Genomic DNA, 13,942 nt, shown 5'->3' on the forward strand with positions numbered 1-13,942 from the left:
TTGAGTATCCTTTATTGTTGCATGCATTCAATATCAAATGCAGTGAAAAGTGTGTGCTGTCGCTCATACATAAGTGTCATTCACAGAATAAAATAAAGATAACTTAAAGAGGTTCCAAATTTTCCTTCTCCACTGCTACAGCATACCGCTGCCAGCGTCCCACTTCGGGCTTTCCAGCCCAGGCTATGCACTCGGGGGTTCATGCCCAGTGAGGAGAAAGGTATAAAGAGATGCTGGGGAATCTCGCAGGGACCAGTCACTATGTTTTGTTCAGTCACTTGAACCTGATGTGTAACTGAAAAGGAAATGAATTTTAAACAAGATCTCCCACCTAATATGCATTGTCTGACTTCAAATGTCACCTCTTCTTTCCATTGATAAAGCCTTTAGTTTCCTCAGGGCAGTTGACTTGAAATAAATTTGGGGATTGACATTAACATATTAACCAGTTAAAACTTTTTAACTGGTTAAAGATTTAATAACATCTTGGGTTTGTTTAATGCATCTTCATCAGTAGTGTGACCCTTTGATCTTTTATCTATAAATTCTGGATCTGATACCACCGCTCGCACTAACACCTGAAGAAGAAGTGAGATTCCAAAAGCTTGTGTTTTCAAATAAACCTGTTGGACTAGAGTGATTTCTGACCTTATCAACCCCAGTCCAACAATGGCACCTCCACATCAGGACTTAGGAAAGGCAAATGATTCTGAATAAATCCACTGGCATTTTCTGAGTGTCAAAGTATAGTTAAGCGAGAACTAGTAAGTGTAGTATTTTTGGTTTTTCAGAAGACTTTTGATTGAAGGTTCTTGTGCAAAGTGAAAGCACAAGGAATTGAGGGCAGTATGTTGTTGTGGGCTGAGAATTAGTTGACAGACAGGAAACAGGGTGGGAACCCTTTGTCTGAGAGGCAAATAGTGATGCGTGGAACACAGCAGGGAGCAGCACTTGGGCCCAGCCACTCTCAATATATATTAATGACCTGTATGAAGGAGCCACATTCAATGGTTATATGATCATGGGAACTGCGGATGCTGGAGAATCCAAGATAACAAAGTGGGGATGTACACCTCTTCCTCCATTACATTGATGACTGTATCATCGCTGCCTCTTGCTCCCCAGAGGAGCTCAAACAGTTCATCCACTTCACCAACACCTTCCACCCCAACCTCAAGCTCACCTGGGACATCTCCAACACATCCCTCACCTTCCTGGACCTCTCAGTTTCCATCTCAGGTAACCAGCTAGAAACTGATGTCCACTTCAAGCCCACTGACTCCCACAGCTACCTAGAATGCACCTCCTCCGACCTACCACCCTGCAAAAATTCCATCCCCATTCCCATTTCCTCCGCCTCCGCCGCATCTGCTCCCAGGATGAGGCATTCCACTCCCGCACATCCCAGATGTCCACATTCTTCAAGGACCGCAACATTCCCCCCGCAGTGGTCGAGAACACCCTAGACTGCATCTCCAGCATTTCCCGCGACACATCCCTCACACCCTGCCCCCGCCACAACCGCCCCCAGAGGAACCCCTCATTCTCACATACCACCCCACCGACCTCCGGATACAACGTATCATCCTCCGACACTTCCGCCATCTACAATCCGACCCCACCACGCAAGCAATTTTTCCATCCCCACCCTTGTCTGGCTGCTGGAGAGACCACCCTCTCCGCGACTCCCTTGTCTGCTCCACACTCCCCTCCAACCCCACCACACCTGGCACCTTCCCCTGCAACCACGGGAAGTGCTACACTAGCCCCCACACCACCTCCCTCACCCCTATCCTAGGCCCCAAGATGGCCTTCCATATCAAGCAGATGTTCACCTGCACATCTGCCAATGTGGTGTATTGTATCCATTGCACCCAGTGTGGCTTCCTCTACATTGGGGAAACCAAGTGGAGGCTTGGGGATCGCTTTGCAGAACACCTCCGCTCGGTTTGCAACAAACAACTGCACCTCCCAGTCGCGAACCATTTCAACTCCCCCTCCCATTCCTCAGACGACATGTCTATCATGGGCCTCCTGCAGTGCCGCAATAATGCCACCAGAAGGTTACAAGAACAGCAACTCATATTTCGCTTGGGAACCCTGCAGCCTAATGGTATCAATGTGGACTTCACCAGCTTCAAAATCTCCCCCTCCCCCACTGCATCCCAAAACCAGTCCAACCTGTCTCTGCTTCCCTAACCTGTTCTTCCTCTCACCCATCCCTTCCTCCCACCTCAAGCTGCACCTCCATTTCCTACCTACCACCTCATCTTGCCTCCTTGACCTGTCCATCTTCCCTGGACTGAGCTATCCCCTCCCTACCTCCTCACCTATACACTCCTCTCTACCTATCTTGTCTTCTCTCCATCTTCGGTCCACCTCCCCCTCTCTCCCTATTTATTCCAGTTCCCTCGCCCCCATCCCCCTCTCTGATGAAGGGTCTAGGCCCGAAACGTCAGCTTTTGTGCTCCTGAGATGCTGCTGGGCCTGCTGTGTTCATCCAGCTCCACACTTTGTAATCTTCAATGGTTCCAAGTTTGGTCATGACACAAAATTGGGCAGGATTGTGGGGAGGGCACAAAGGAGGTGAGTTAGACACATTGAGTGGGGCAAACATACGGCAGATGTGAAAGTTATACACCTCTGCTTTGGAGAAACAGAAAGCGAATATAATTGAAATGGTCATGTATTGGAAAGTGTGGACATACAAAGAGATCCAAGTGCCAATAAAAGTAGACATTCAGGTGTGACCAGTTATTAGGAAGGTAAATAGGACATGGGCGTTCATTGCAAGAGGATTGAAGTTTGGAAGTCGGGATGTCTTGCTGCAGATATACAGGGTCTCCCTGAGACAACAGGCTCGAGGGGCCAAATGGCTGTTTTGAACTCAATCTCATTAAAAAATGACACAATGATTACTAAAGAATTCATTCACAGGTTGCAGGCATCACTGGTTGGGCTCATGATTAATTGACTTCACTTTTTGTTCTATATTTTTATAGAATTCAACATTGACTCTCATCCCATGACAGGAATTAAATCCAGGACCCTAGAAAAACTCTCTCCCTGTCTCTCTCTGAATCTGCCCATGTTCCTCGCTCTCTCTTTCTCTCTCTCTGACCCATCTCCCTTCTCCTTCTCCCTATCTCTGTCCTCCCTCCCATTTTCTCTCTGTCTCCCAACTCTCTCTCTCCCTCTCTCTTTCTTGCTCCCATGCTCACTCACTCCTTTTCTTTCTTCCTTCTGTCTGTCCCACGCTATGCCTCACACTTTTTCTCACTGTGTCTCTTTCTGACTCTAAACATCCTATTGCTGTCTCTGTTTCTCCCATCCTTTTCTTTCTCTCCTTCCCTCTCTTTCCCTCACAGGGTCACTCTTTGTCCTCTCCCCTCTCTCACTCACTCACACATGCACATACACACACAGACTTCTCTGTCTCTCTCACACACACAAAGACACCCCTGTCTCACAGACATACACAGTCACAGACTCGTCTCTATCACTGTCTCTGACACACACACATGCACGCTTTCTCACACATACTCTATCTGACATGCACACACACAAGCACAAATTCTGTTACACACAAACACACACTCTCTCTCTCACACACGCACGCTCTCTCTCTCTCTCTCTCTCTCTCTCTCACACACACACACACACACACATTTTTTCTTGTGCACATACACATGCACGTGTACTTTTGCTCACACACCGTCACATGCACAGGACCTCAACAAGTGAGCCTCATTACGCATCACCACTGAACAAATTAAGCTAAGCCATTTGATCAGCCGTCGGCCCTTCACCCTATTGAGTCTGCTCCACCATTCCAGGAGATCGTGACTAATCTGATCATCCCCAACTCCACTTTTCCATCGATTTCCCCTTCCTGATAAAAAAAATCTCACGAGCTGAGTCCTGAATCTACTTTCTAAACCCATTTCTTTTGGGCAATGGGAAAGACATCTGCGGACATTGTTAATAAACATTTCAGGGGATAGGACACATCACTTCGATGTATTTTAAAGCATGACTTACCTGGAGCAAGTTTCAAAGATGTAGCACTGAATAATTTTCTATATGTTGACATAAAGCCCACAAAACTTATCAATTGTACCTGGTTGTGTGTTTTCAGGGCAAGCGATGATTGTACAAATACAAGAAGGTATGTTGATCTCCAGTGCAGCTTTGTTTTATGACATATTGATGAACTCGACAGTGTCAGTACTGCAGCCAATGGAAAGTATTGTGGGTGCAGAAGATCTGAAACAAACACTGAGAGAGCTGGAGAAACTCAACAGGTCCGGTAGCATCTGTGGAGAGAGAGGGAGTGAGAAAATCAGAGTTAACATTTCGAGTCTTTCACACTCATGACTTTGCGTCATAGAGATTTACAACAATGGAAACAGACCCTTTGGACCAAATCATCCATGCCAACCAGATAGCCTAAATTAATCTAGTCCTATTTGGCACATATCCCACTAATTCTCTTCCTACTCATGTACTCATCCAAATGCACTTTAAATGTAATTATACCAGCCTCCAGCGCCTCCTCTTGCAGCTGCTTCCAAGCATGCACCACCCTCTGCATTAAAAAGTTGCCTTTTAGGTCCCTTTTAAATCTTTCCCCTCTCATGTTAAACCTGTGCCCTCTGGCTCTGGACTGCCGTACCCTGGGGCAAAGACCTTGGCTATTCACTCTATTCGTGCCCCTCAGAAAGGTCACCCCTCAGCCTCCAATGCTCCAGGAAAAATAACTCCAGCCTATTCAACTTGCCCCTACAGCTCAAACCCTCCAACCCTGGCAACATCCTTGTTAATCTTTTCTGAACCCTTTCAAGTTTGTCGACATCTTTCCTGTAGCAGTATTCTAAACGTAGCCTAACCAATCTCCTCTACAGCCACAGCATGACCTCCCAACTCCTATACTCAATGAACTGACCAATGAAGGCAAACATAACAAACATCTTCTTCATTTCTTTCAACTCTCTCAATGTACTATGAACCTTCACCCCAAGGTCTCTTTGTTTGGCAGCACTCCCAGGATCCTACCATCAAGTGTGTAAGTCTTGCCCTAATTTGCCTCACTAAAATGCAACACCTCACCTTTATTTAAATTAAACTCCATCTGCACTCCTCAGCCCATCCGTGGTCTCACTGTACTCTGAGATAAACATTTTCACTGTATATTTTACCACCAAATTTGGTGTCAACTGCAAACTTAGGAACCATGCTTCTTACATTCACATCCAAATCATTTGTGTAATTGATGAAAAATAGCGGATTTGGCGGCGACCCATGCGGCACACTGCTGATCACAGGCCTTCTGACTGAAACGCAACCCTGCTCCACCATCCTGTGTATCCTACCTACAAGCCAGTTTTGTATCCAATTGTCTAGCTCTCCCTGTATTCCATGTGATGTTACCTTGCTAACCAGCCTACCATGTGGAATGTTGACAAGCACCTTGCTGAAGTCCATTTAGACAATGTCCACCACTCTGCCTTCATCAATCTTCTTTGTCATTCTTCAAAATATTCACTCAACTTAGTGAGACAAAATTTTCCATGCAGAACACCATGTTGGCAGTCCCTTGTAACTCGGGGATAGTGGACAGGCTTCGGGCAGTCGGGAGGTGTGTCACTCAGTGCAGGATTCCCAGCCTCTGAACCATTCTTGTAGCTTATATGGCAAGTCCAGTTCAGTTTCTGGTCAATGGTAATCCCCAGGATTCTGATAGTTGGGGGAATTCAGTGATGATAATACCATGGAAAGTCAAGGAACGGTAGTTAGATTCTCTCTCAGTGGTAACCACCTGGATGTTGATAGTGGAGGGGTCAGTGGTGGTTCAATGAACATTAAGAGAGTGATGGTAGTCAACCCCAGGATGTCGACAGTGGGGGATTCAGTGTTACACCATTGAATGTTAAGGGGCTAATAGTTAGATTCTCTCTTCGTGATAATCCCCAGGGTGTTGATAATGGGGGAATTCAGTGACGGTAATAGCATTGAATGTCAAGGAATGATAGTGAGATTTTCTATTATTTGAGACGGCCATTGCCTGGCATTTGTGTGGTGCAAATTTTACTTGCCATTTGTCAGCCCTTGCCTGGATATTGGACTGCTTAAGTTGCCAGAGCACCAAGCTGACCATCCTACTGCAGCAAGACGGTTTCAGTTCTTCCCCATGTGAATGTGTTTCTCTATGGATTAGGTTCCTCAACAGAGACTGGAACACCCGTACTAACGATGGAGCCAATGTGGAGGAGATTCTTAACGGGTGACTGGATCATTCTTAGATGTGATGCTGGTCGAGAGCTTCATTCTGTGAGATATAAGTGGTTCGTAAACAACACTATCCAAGAGTTCAGCGAGAAGATTTACACCATTGAGGCTGCTGGAATAGAGCATAATGGGGAATACAGATGCCAAACTTTGACACAAACAACAGCCGACAGTAACAGCATTCTCGTGAGAGTATCCGGTGAGTCACGCCAGTTTTGAATTAGTCAATCTCTTTGTCTCAAGTCGCATCCCTTCAGGCATTTGAGGGGAGTTGTATTAATTCCCAGGAATGAATGGGGGTGGGAAAAGCAAAAAAAGCAGTCTCTGATGAAGGGGCTAGGCCCGAAACATCAGCTTTTGTGCTCCTGAGATGCTGCTTGGCCTGCTGTGTTCATCCAGCTTCACACTTTATTATCTATGGTATTGGGATTCTGTTGGGATAGCACCACTGCTGTTGTGATGTGCAAAGTTTGACTGGAATTTGCTGTTATGATTGTCGGTCCATCCCGCCAGCTTTTCACCAAATTCCGCCCCCCCCACCCGAGCTTTGCTGTCAAGTACTGAGCCATATGCCCATGGACTGGGCAGCTTGGTCACTTGAGAATTGTTGGTAATGGGATCCGGAAGGGCAAAGATCTGACAAAGATTCCAGGCGGGACTCTTCTGAAGGTGGGGTTGATGGGTTTGATGGACACCACCTCCTAGATCCAATATCGAGCCCAGATCTGACTGAGACTGAACGACTGTTCCCTCGCAACTCTCACAGTGAAGAGGAGATTTGAACCCACCCTTGGGTCTGTCACTCTGGTTCGCTCAGTTGCTCGTTGGTGATATGACCAGAACACCAACAGAACCCCTTGTATCACGTACAGTTCTTCACACACAGGGGATTGAGTTGGACAATCTCATTGATTGACAGAGCTCCACTCCTTGATCCTATTTTCTATGTTTCAATTCTCCTCATCCAACTCTTCAGCTTTCTACTGAACTGGCTATTTCCTTCTGTTTTTGTCCTTTCAATGTTACGATTCATTCATGTGTTTGTATGTATGACCGTCTTGTGATTTTGAGGGCATGAGTGTTTTTTTTTAATATTTCACTCAGACTGAAGGGTCTGTTCCTGCGCTGTATGACTCTGTGACCATAAGTCTAATTCATTCTTGTAATCCTTTGTTAAACACCTCCCACTGCGCAGTTTCTCTTCCACAGTGAATGCAGGACATCATAAGATGATTGGTTCTCCTTTTCAAACATTAACGTGATGCATCAAAGACAGAATTGTGGACCTCAACCATATCTTATTACGCATGTAGCCGGTGCTAACTGGTATCTCGGTAGAGCAGTGACTTGTGACACTGACGTTCTCAAATTCTGGACACATGGGATCAGAATGAGGTCATTCAGCTCATTCTGTCTGCCCCACCATACAATGAGATCGCAGCTGATCTGATCATTTACTTCCCCCCGTAACCCTCGATTCCCCTTGCAGGTTAAAAATCTCAGCCTTGAATATACACAATGACCAAGTCTCGACAGTCCTCTGCAGTGAAGAATTCCACAGATTCGCTCCCCTTGGAGAGAAGAAATTCCTCCTCATCTTCACTGGGCACCCTGTATTCTAATTTGATGCCGCTTTGATCCCAGACTCTCCCACAAAAGGAGAAAGAGCCTCTGTCCACATTTACCCTGTAATGTCCTTCTCAGGATTTTCAGTAAGTTTGCTTCCCCCCGCCTTCGAAACTTCAATGAGGATAGGCCCAACCTGCTCAACCTCCTCCTCACCAGATAGTCCCTCCATACCCACGACTGAGTGAACCTTCTCTAGATGGCCTTCAAAGCCAGTCGAACCTCCTTTAGACATGAGGCCCAAACTGTACAGTGTCTCCCAGCTGTGGTCTGACTTATGCCTTGTATGATTTTAGCAAAACTTCCCAACATTTATACTCCACTCACTTTGAAAATATGACAAGTCATGTTCCCTATGATGTCCTGAACTTCGATCCTCACTTTTTTTTCTGATATATGGATGAAGACTCCCCAAATCCCTCCATCCCATAGCTTTACACAGTCTTTCTCCATTTAAACAATGTCCAGCTCCTGTGCTCTTTCTGTCAACAGGATACACTACTCCTGGAAATTAGACAATCTTTTTTTTCTATCGTTTGTACAGTGGACAGTAGTGAGGAAAGGACTCTGTGAAAGCAAAACTCACTGCCCGTTTTGAAAAGTAGTTTCCTTACCCTCATTGGAAGCATTGGTTACACAGCTGCTTGCTGAAGCAGAAGAGAAAGTCATGTTGGATGATGAGGTTGACTGAAAGGGATGTGTACAAGTAGAGATTTGGCCAGCAGCAAGAAGCTGATTGGTCTGGTTCGTGCTTATGTCCAGTTATTAATTCAAGTCATTTCTTTTTTGACAGCTCCTGAATTGTTTGTGAGGATTGAGACTGAGCCAGAACCTCTGTGGTATGAGCAGACATTGAGGTTGAGTTGTAACTGCACATACCCCACGCCAAATGAATTCATTTACACATTTTATCAGGAAGGTTCTGTTATTGCTGAGTTCCGGACAAGAAATAAAAGTGTTTCTTTTCGAAAGGAGCGGGTTACATTTGAGGATACAGGACGGTATCGATGCCAAATGCAGTTTGTTGATTATCCCGATGGTCCTGTGTACACATCAGCTTACAGACGTGTAGATGTGCGAGGTACGTGTCACTTTAGAACATAGGGGCCAGGAGCAGGAGGAACGCATTCAGTCCCTTGAAAGCCTGCTCCCCCATTTCCATACGACTATGGTTGATCACGTCTCAGCCTCAACTCCATTTTCCAGCCCCCATTCCCGTTAACCCATCACTGATTAAAAATCTGTCCCCTCCCTCAATTTATTCAGCATCTCAGTATCTCCCATGCACTCTGGGAGGGGTGGGTGAATTCCTACAGATTCATCCACCACCCCTTCCACCCACTTAGAGATGAGGAGGAATGGCTTCTCTCAATTTTCAATCTCCCCCATTCCCATTCTCCTGAAATCCATAGAACCTCAAAAAGTGTGGGAACAGGCCATTCAGCCCACTGAGTCCACAGTGACCCTTCAAAGCGTATCCCACCCAGACTCATCCCCATAACCCTTCATTTCCTATGGCTAACCGACCTTACGTATACCTCCCTGAACACTACAGGTAATTTAACATAGCCAATCCACCCAACTTGCAGATTTTTGGATATGGAAGGAAACTGGAGCACCTGGAGCAAATCTACACAGACAGCTGACTGAGGGGGGAATTGAACTCCATTCACTGGCACTGTGAGGCAGCAGTGCTAACTGCTGAGCCACCTTGATATCTTGTTCCAGATTGCCCCACATGAGGAAATATCCTCTCCATTTCCTTTGTCAATCCCCCCTTTACTATCTTCTCTCCCTCAATTAGGTCTACTCACATTCTTCTAAACAGCAGACAGGGCAAGACTGCTCAATCTCTCTTCATAATACAAACTCCTCAACTCTGGAATCAATTTCATCATTCTCCTCTGAACTGCCTCCAATGCAACTACACCCCTTCTCAAGTAAGAGGACCAAAAGTCTACGCAGTACTCTGGACGCCAAAACACTAATGCCTTGCAACAACACTCAAATTCTCCTCTGTGCTATTCCTTTAGCAATTGTCAGTTCTGTTCCATGTTGCCTGCTGTCTCTGTGTGCCAGCTTTCTCAGATTCATGCACAAGGACATCCAGACCCCTCTGTACCAGATCACTCTGAAGCTTCTCTCCCACTTGATTAATAATGTGCCTTTCTATTTCTTTGCTCACACTTTTCGATGTCAAATGTTGGCCCCTTCGCTGAACCTATGCATTTCTATTAATTATTTCTGCACAGAAGTCACAGAATCCCTACACTGTGGAAACAGGCCTTTTGGCCCAACAAGTCCACATTGAACCTCAGAGCATCCCACCCAGACCCATCCCCCTGTAAACCACTGAATCTACACATCCCTGAACACTACAGGCAATTTAGCATTGCCAGTTCATCTAACCTGCACAACTTTGGACTGTGGGAGATAACCAGAGCAGCCGGAGGAAACCCACGCAGACACAGGGAGAACGTGTAAACTCCACACAGACAGTCACCCAGGGCTGCAATTGAACCTGGGTCACTGGCACTGTGAGGTAGCAATGCTAACCATTGAGCCACTGTGCCACATAGCTCATTGTAGCTTAGTTTCCCAACTATTCTAGTGTCATCTTCTATCCCTCCATGCAAACCATAAATATACATTGCGAATAGCTGGGGACAAGGACTTAACCCTGTGGGTTCCCACTCATTATAGCTTGCCAAGCAAAAAAACAGATCCATTTATCCTGATTCTCTGTTGTCTATTGACTCATCAGTCCTCTATCCAAACGAACGTAGTACTACATGGATGGGATTTTAGAAGTTGGAATTTGATTGATTTAATTCTCGTGAAATCAAGAGGGAATTGAATTTCAGAAACCAAAAAGATAACATTGATTGATTGGCGTTAATAAGGCAGTAATTGAGCAGTTTATGAGAACTGATAACATCATTGTGCTGGATCTGATATCTGTTGCTGGCTGTAATGTTTCCAGTTTTACCCTCCCACCCAGGTTAAACTGCCCCTATGTTGACTTGAAACGATTGCTGATGTTGAACCCTCAGCATCTCCCAGCCCCTGATACTCCCAGTACTGATATCAGGCTGACTGGTTTATAATTCACAGTTTTGCTTCCACCACCATTTTTAAATAGTAAGGTTACATCAGCTACCCTATAATGTGTCGGAACTGTTTCAGAGTCTGTAGGATCTTGGAACATGGTCGCTGATGCATCCATTAATTCTAAGGCAAGTTACTTAAACACACTGGGATGTAGGTTGTCAGTTCCTGGGGATTTACCAACCTTCAATCGCATCAATTTGCCCAGCAATATTTCTTTACTTCTTCCATCTCACCAGTCTCTTTGATTGCCATCATTTCCAGTAAATTTTTCATACTCTCCTGTGTGAAGACATAATTGAAGTATGAATTTATTTTGTCAGCCATTTCTTTGTTCCCCATTATAAAGTCCCTTGTTTCTGACTGTAAGAGACTTACATTAGTTTTCACCAAACTTCTTTTTACACACTTGCAGAAGTTTTCACAGTCAGTTCTTCTGCTCCCTGCAAACTTACACTCACACTCTAGTTTACCTTTCTCAATGCATCGCTTAGATCTCTCTTGCTGTCATCTAAACTGTTCCCAATTCTTGGGGCTATTATTTATTTTTCTTGCCAATTTTTATGCCTTTTTTGCAGTAAGTGCTATCTTCAACTTCCTTTGGAAGCCAGGGTTTGGCCAGTGTTCTCTTTGCACTCTTGAGTCAGGTTGTAAGAAATAATTTCTGTAGCTCATCTATTTGTCATTGAATGTTCGGCACTGCCTACCCACTCTCGTTCCTTTCAGTAGCATTTTCCAATCCATCGCAGTCAACTCGCACTTCAAACATTGCAGTTTTCCACATGAAGATTCAGGAATCTCGTCCCAGAAACACACTCACGTTCTGATTGCTCATCCCAAGCAGTCTCTCAGGACTGCACTTCCAATCATTCCAACAAAATCTAAATGCAGCAAACATTTGCTGATGCATAAAGCCATTTAGTCTCCATCCAGGCTTCCAAACTCTTTTTAGAAGGAATGGTGTCAGAAATACTTGCGTGTTAATGATTAACATCACGTGCAGAGATGAAAATAGACAGTTAATTGCTCCTGAAATATCTCCACAGAGGCCAGTATCCAGTCACCAAGTCACCCTTTAATTACACTTGTACAGTACATGACACTGACTGAGGCAACTCAGAGCTGGCTTCTAAAGTGAGCAGAAACTCTGACACAATCCTTTATGCCTTTCAGCCAGGACTCGGCTTAGACAAGGTAAACAGCCCCAATCAGGGAGCTTAGATTCTATGAGGTCCATGCAGCTGAACTTGTTACACTTAGTACAGCTGTGAAGCAGATATCCAAGCAACAAACATTGAAAATGGTGAAGCAAAATTATATGGTTTTTGTCACAAAAAAAATTAACCGTTCTGTCAATTTCAGAAAGTCCGGTGATACTGCAGGTGGATCCCAGACTGCAGAGAGATGGTGATCCCATCACACTGAATTGTCGGTGTACCCAGGACCATGTGTGTGGGACAGGACAAATTTACTTCTACAGAAATGAGACCCTCCTGAACTCTGATTCCATGCCTCACAACGTCCATCGTATCCACCGAGCAACCCTAATAGATTCAGGGTGGTACCGCTGTGCGATTTTCCAGAACCTTTCAGAATTCCTGTCCCTCTGGATGGAAGTCACTGTCCAGAGTGAGTCAACCAAGGGGCCAGGGTGTGGTGAGGGGGTGGTGGGTGTGTTGGGGATGTGGGAGGAGGCTGACACAGGATAGAAACCAAGTTTCACTGCGCTGATCTGGCCAAAAATTAAAACGGCGCCTTTTGGTTGGCATCTTGAAACTGATCAGGACATTTTGCAAGGGGGAGCAGTTCAATATTGGCAATGGAAAAGAGGAGATGGATTGGGACTCTGGTCGTCATGGAGAGTGCACCAGTCGATGACAATTAGTCAGAAATGCATCTGCCAGTTTAACAGACGTCAAATGTCACCTTGTATTGCTGTTGGAACAGCCCCAGTTTTTCAGTCTACATTTAGCTGCTGGGACTGAGGAGGGTTAAATCCATGAGGAGGGTTCTGTAATTGGTAGATCACCAACATTCATCTCTGCTCTGATCCCGAGACCAGTTTCTTCCTGGAGCTCATTTGGTTGTGAGTGGCCTCTTTCTGTGTAATTTGGCCTGACTCTGTGCAAGTGTTTTGCATGTGCACGATGCATGTAACCTGATTGTCCTCCAAGTGTGAAGATCATAAAATGTGGGAGTGGGAATAGGCCATTCAGCCCGTCGAGTCCACTCCACACTTCAATGGGAGCGTGTCTGATCTGATCATCCTCAACTCCACTTTCTTGCCTTCCCCCCACCTCATCCCCCATCGCCCTCAATTCCCCTTCCTGATTAAATCCCCATCTCTGCTTGAATATACTAAATGGCCCAGCCTTGACAGCCCTCTGTGGTAAATTATTCTGCAGATTAGCTCCCCTCAGTGAAAATAATTTCCTCCTCATTCCCAACTTCAATAGGAAGTTCCCCTTATTCTGAGATGATGCCCCTCTGGTCATACACTCTCCCACACAAAAGGAAACAACTTCTGTCTGCATCTCCCCTGTCAGGTTCCTGTAATAATCTTCAATAAGGTCACCTCTAACTCTTCTAAACACCAATGAGGACAGGCCGTACCTACTCAACCTCTCCCTCAAAAGACAATCTCTCCGTATCTGGGATCAGCCGAGTGAACCTTCTCTGGGCTGCCTCCACTGCCCAGGCTATCTTTGTTCAGATATGGGAACCCAGAACTGTTCTCAGGAGTCCAAATTCGATAAATACGAGATAAAAGTGAAGTGTTGTATTTTGGTGATGCAAATCAGGGCAGAGCTTATATATTTAATGCAAGCATCTTGGGGAATATTGTTGAATAAAGGGACATAGAGGATGCAGGTTCATAGTTCCTTGAAAGGTGAGTTGCAGGTAGACAGGATTCTGACAA

General features: G+C 45.4%; 1 protein-coding gene across 1 annotated transcript in view; it reads right to left on the minus strand.

Annotated features, from left to right (window-relative positions):
* Window positions 1–13,942, minus strand: part of LOC132206967 (uncharacterized) — a 405,704-nt gene that overhangs the window by 49,769 nt on the left and 341,993 nt on the right. The window contains exon 5 of the mRNA XM_059642109.1: window positions 2,909–2,918. Coding sequence (XP_059498092.1) covers window positions 2,909–2,918 — 10 coding nt within the window. The remainder of the gene's footprint in view (window positions 1–2,908; window positions 2,919–13,942) is intronic.

Source organism: Stegostoma tigrinum, chromosome 44 (genome assembly GCF_030684315.1).
Source record: "Stegostoma tigrinum isolate sSteTig4 chromosome 44, sSteTig4.hap1, whole genome shotgun sequence".
Classification (NCBI taxonomy): Eukaryota; Metazoa; Chordata; class Chondrichthyes; order Orectolobiformes; family Stegostomatidae; genus Stegostoma; species Stegostoma tigrinum.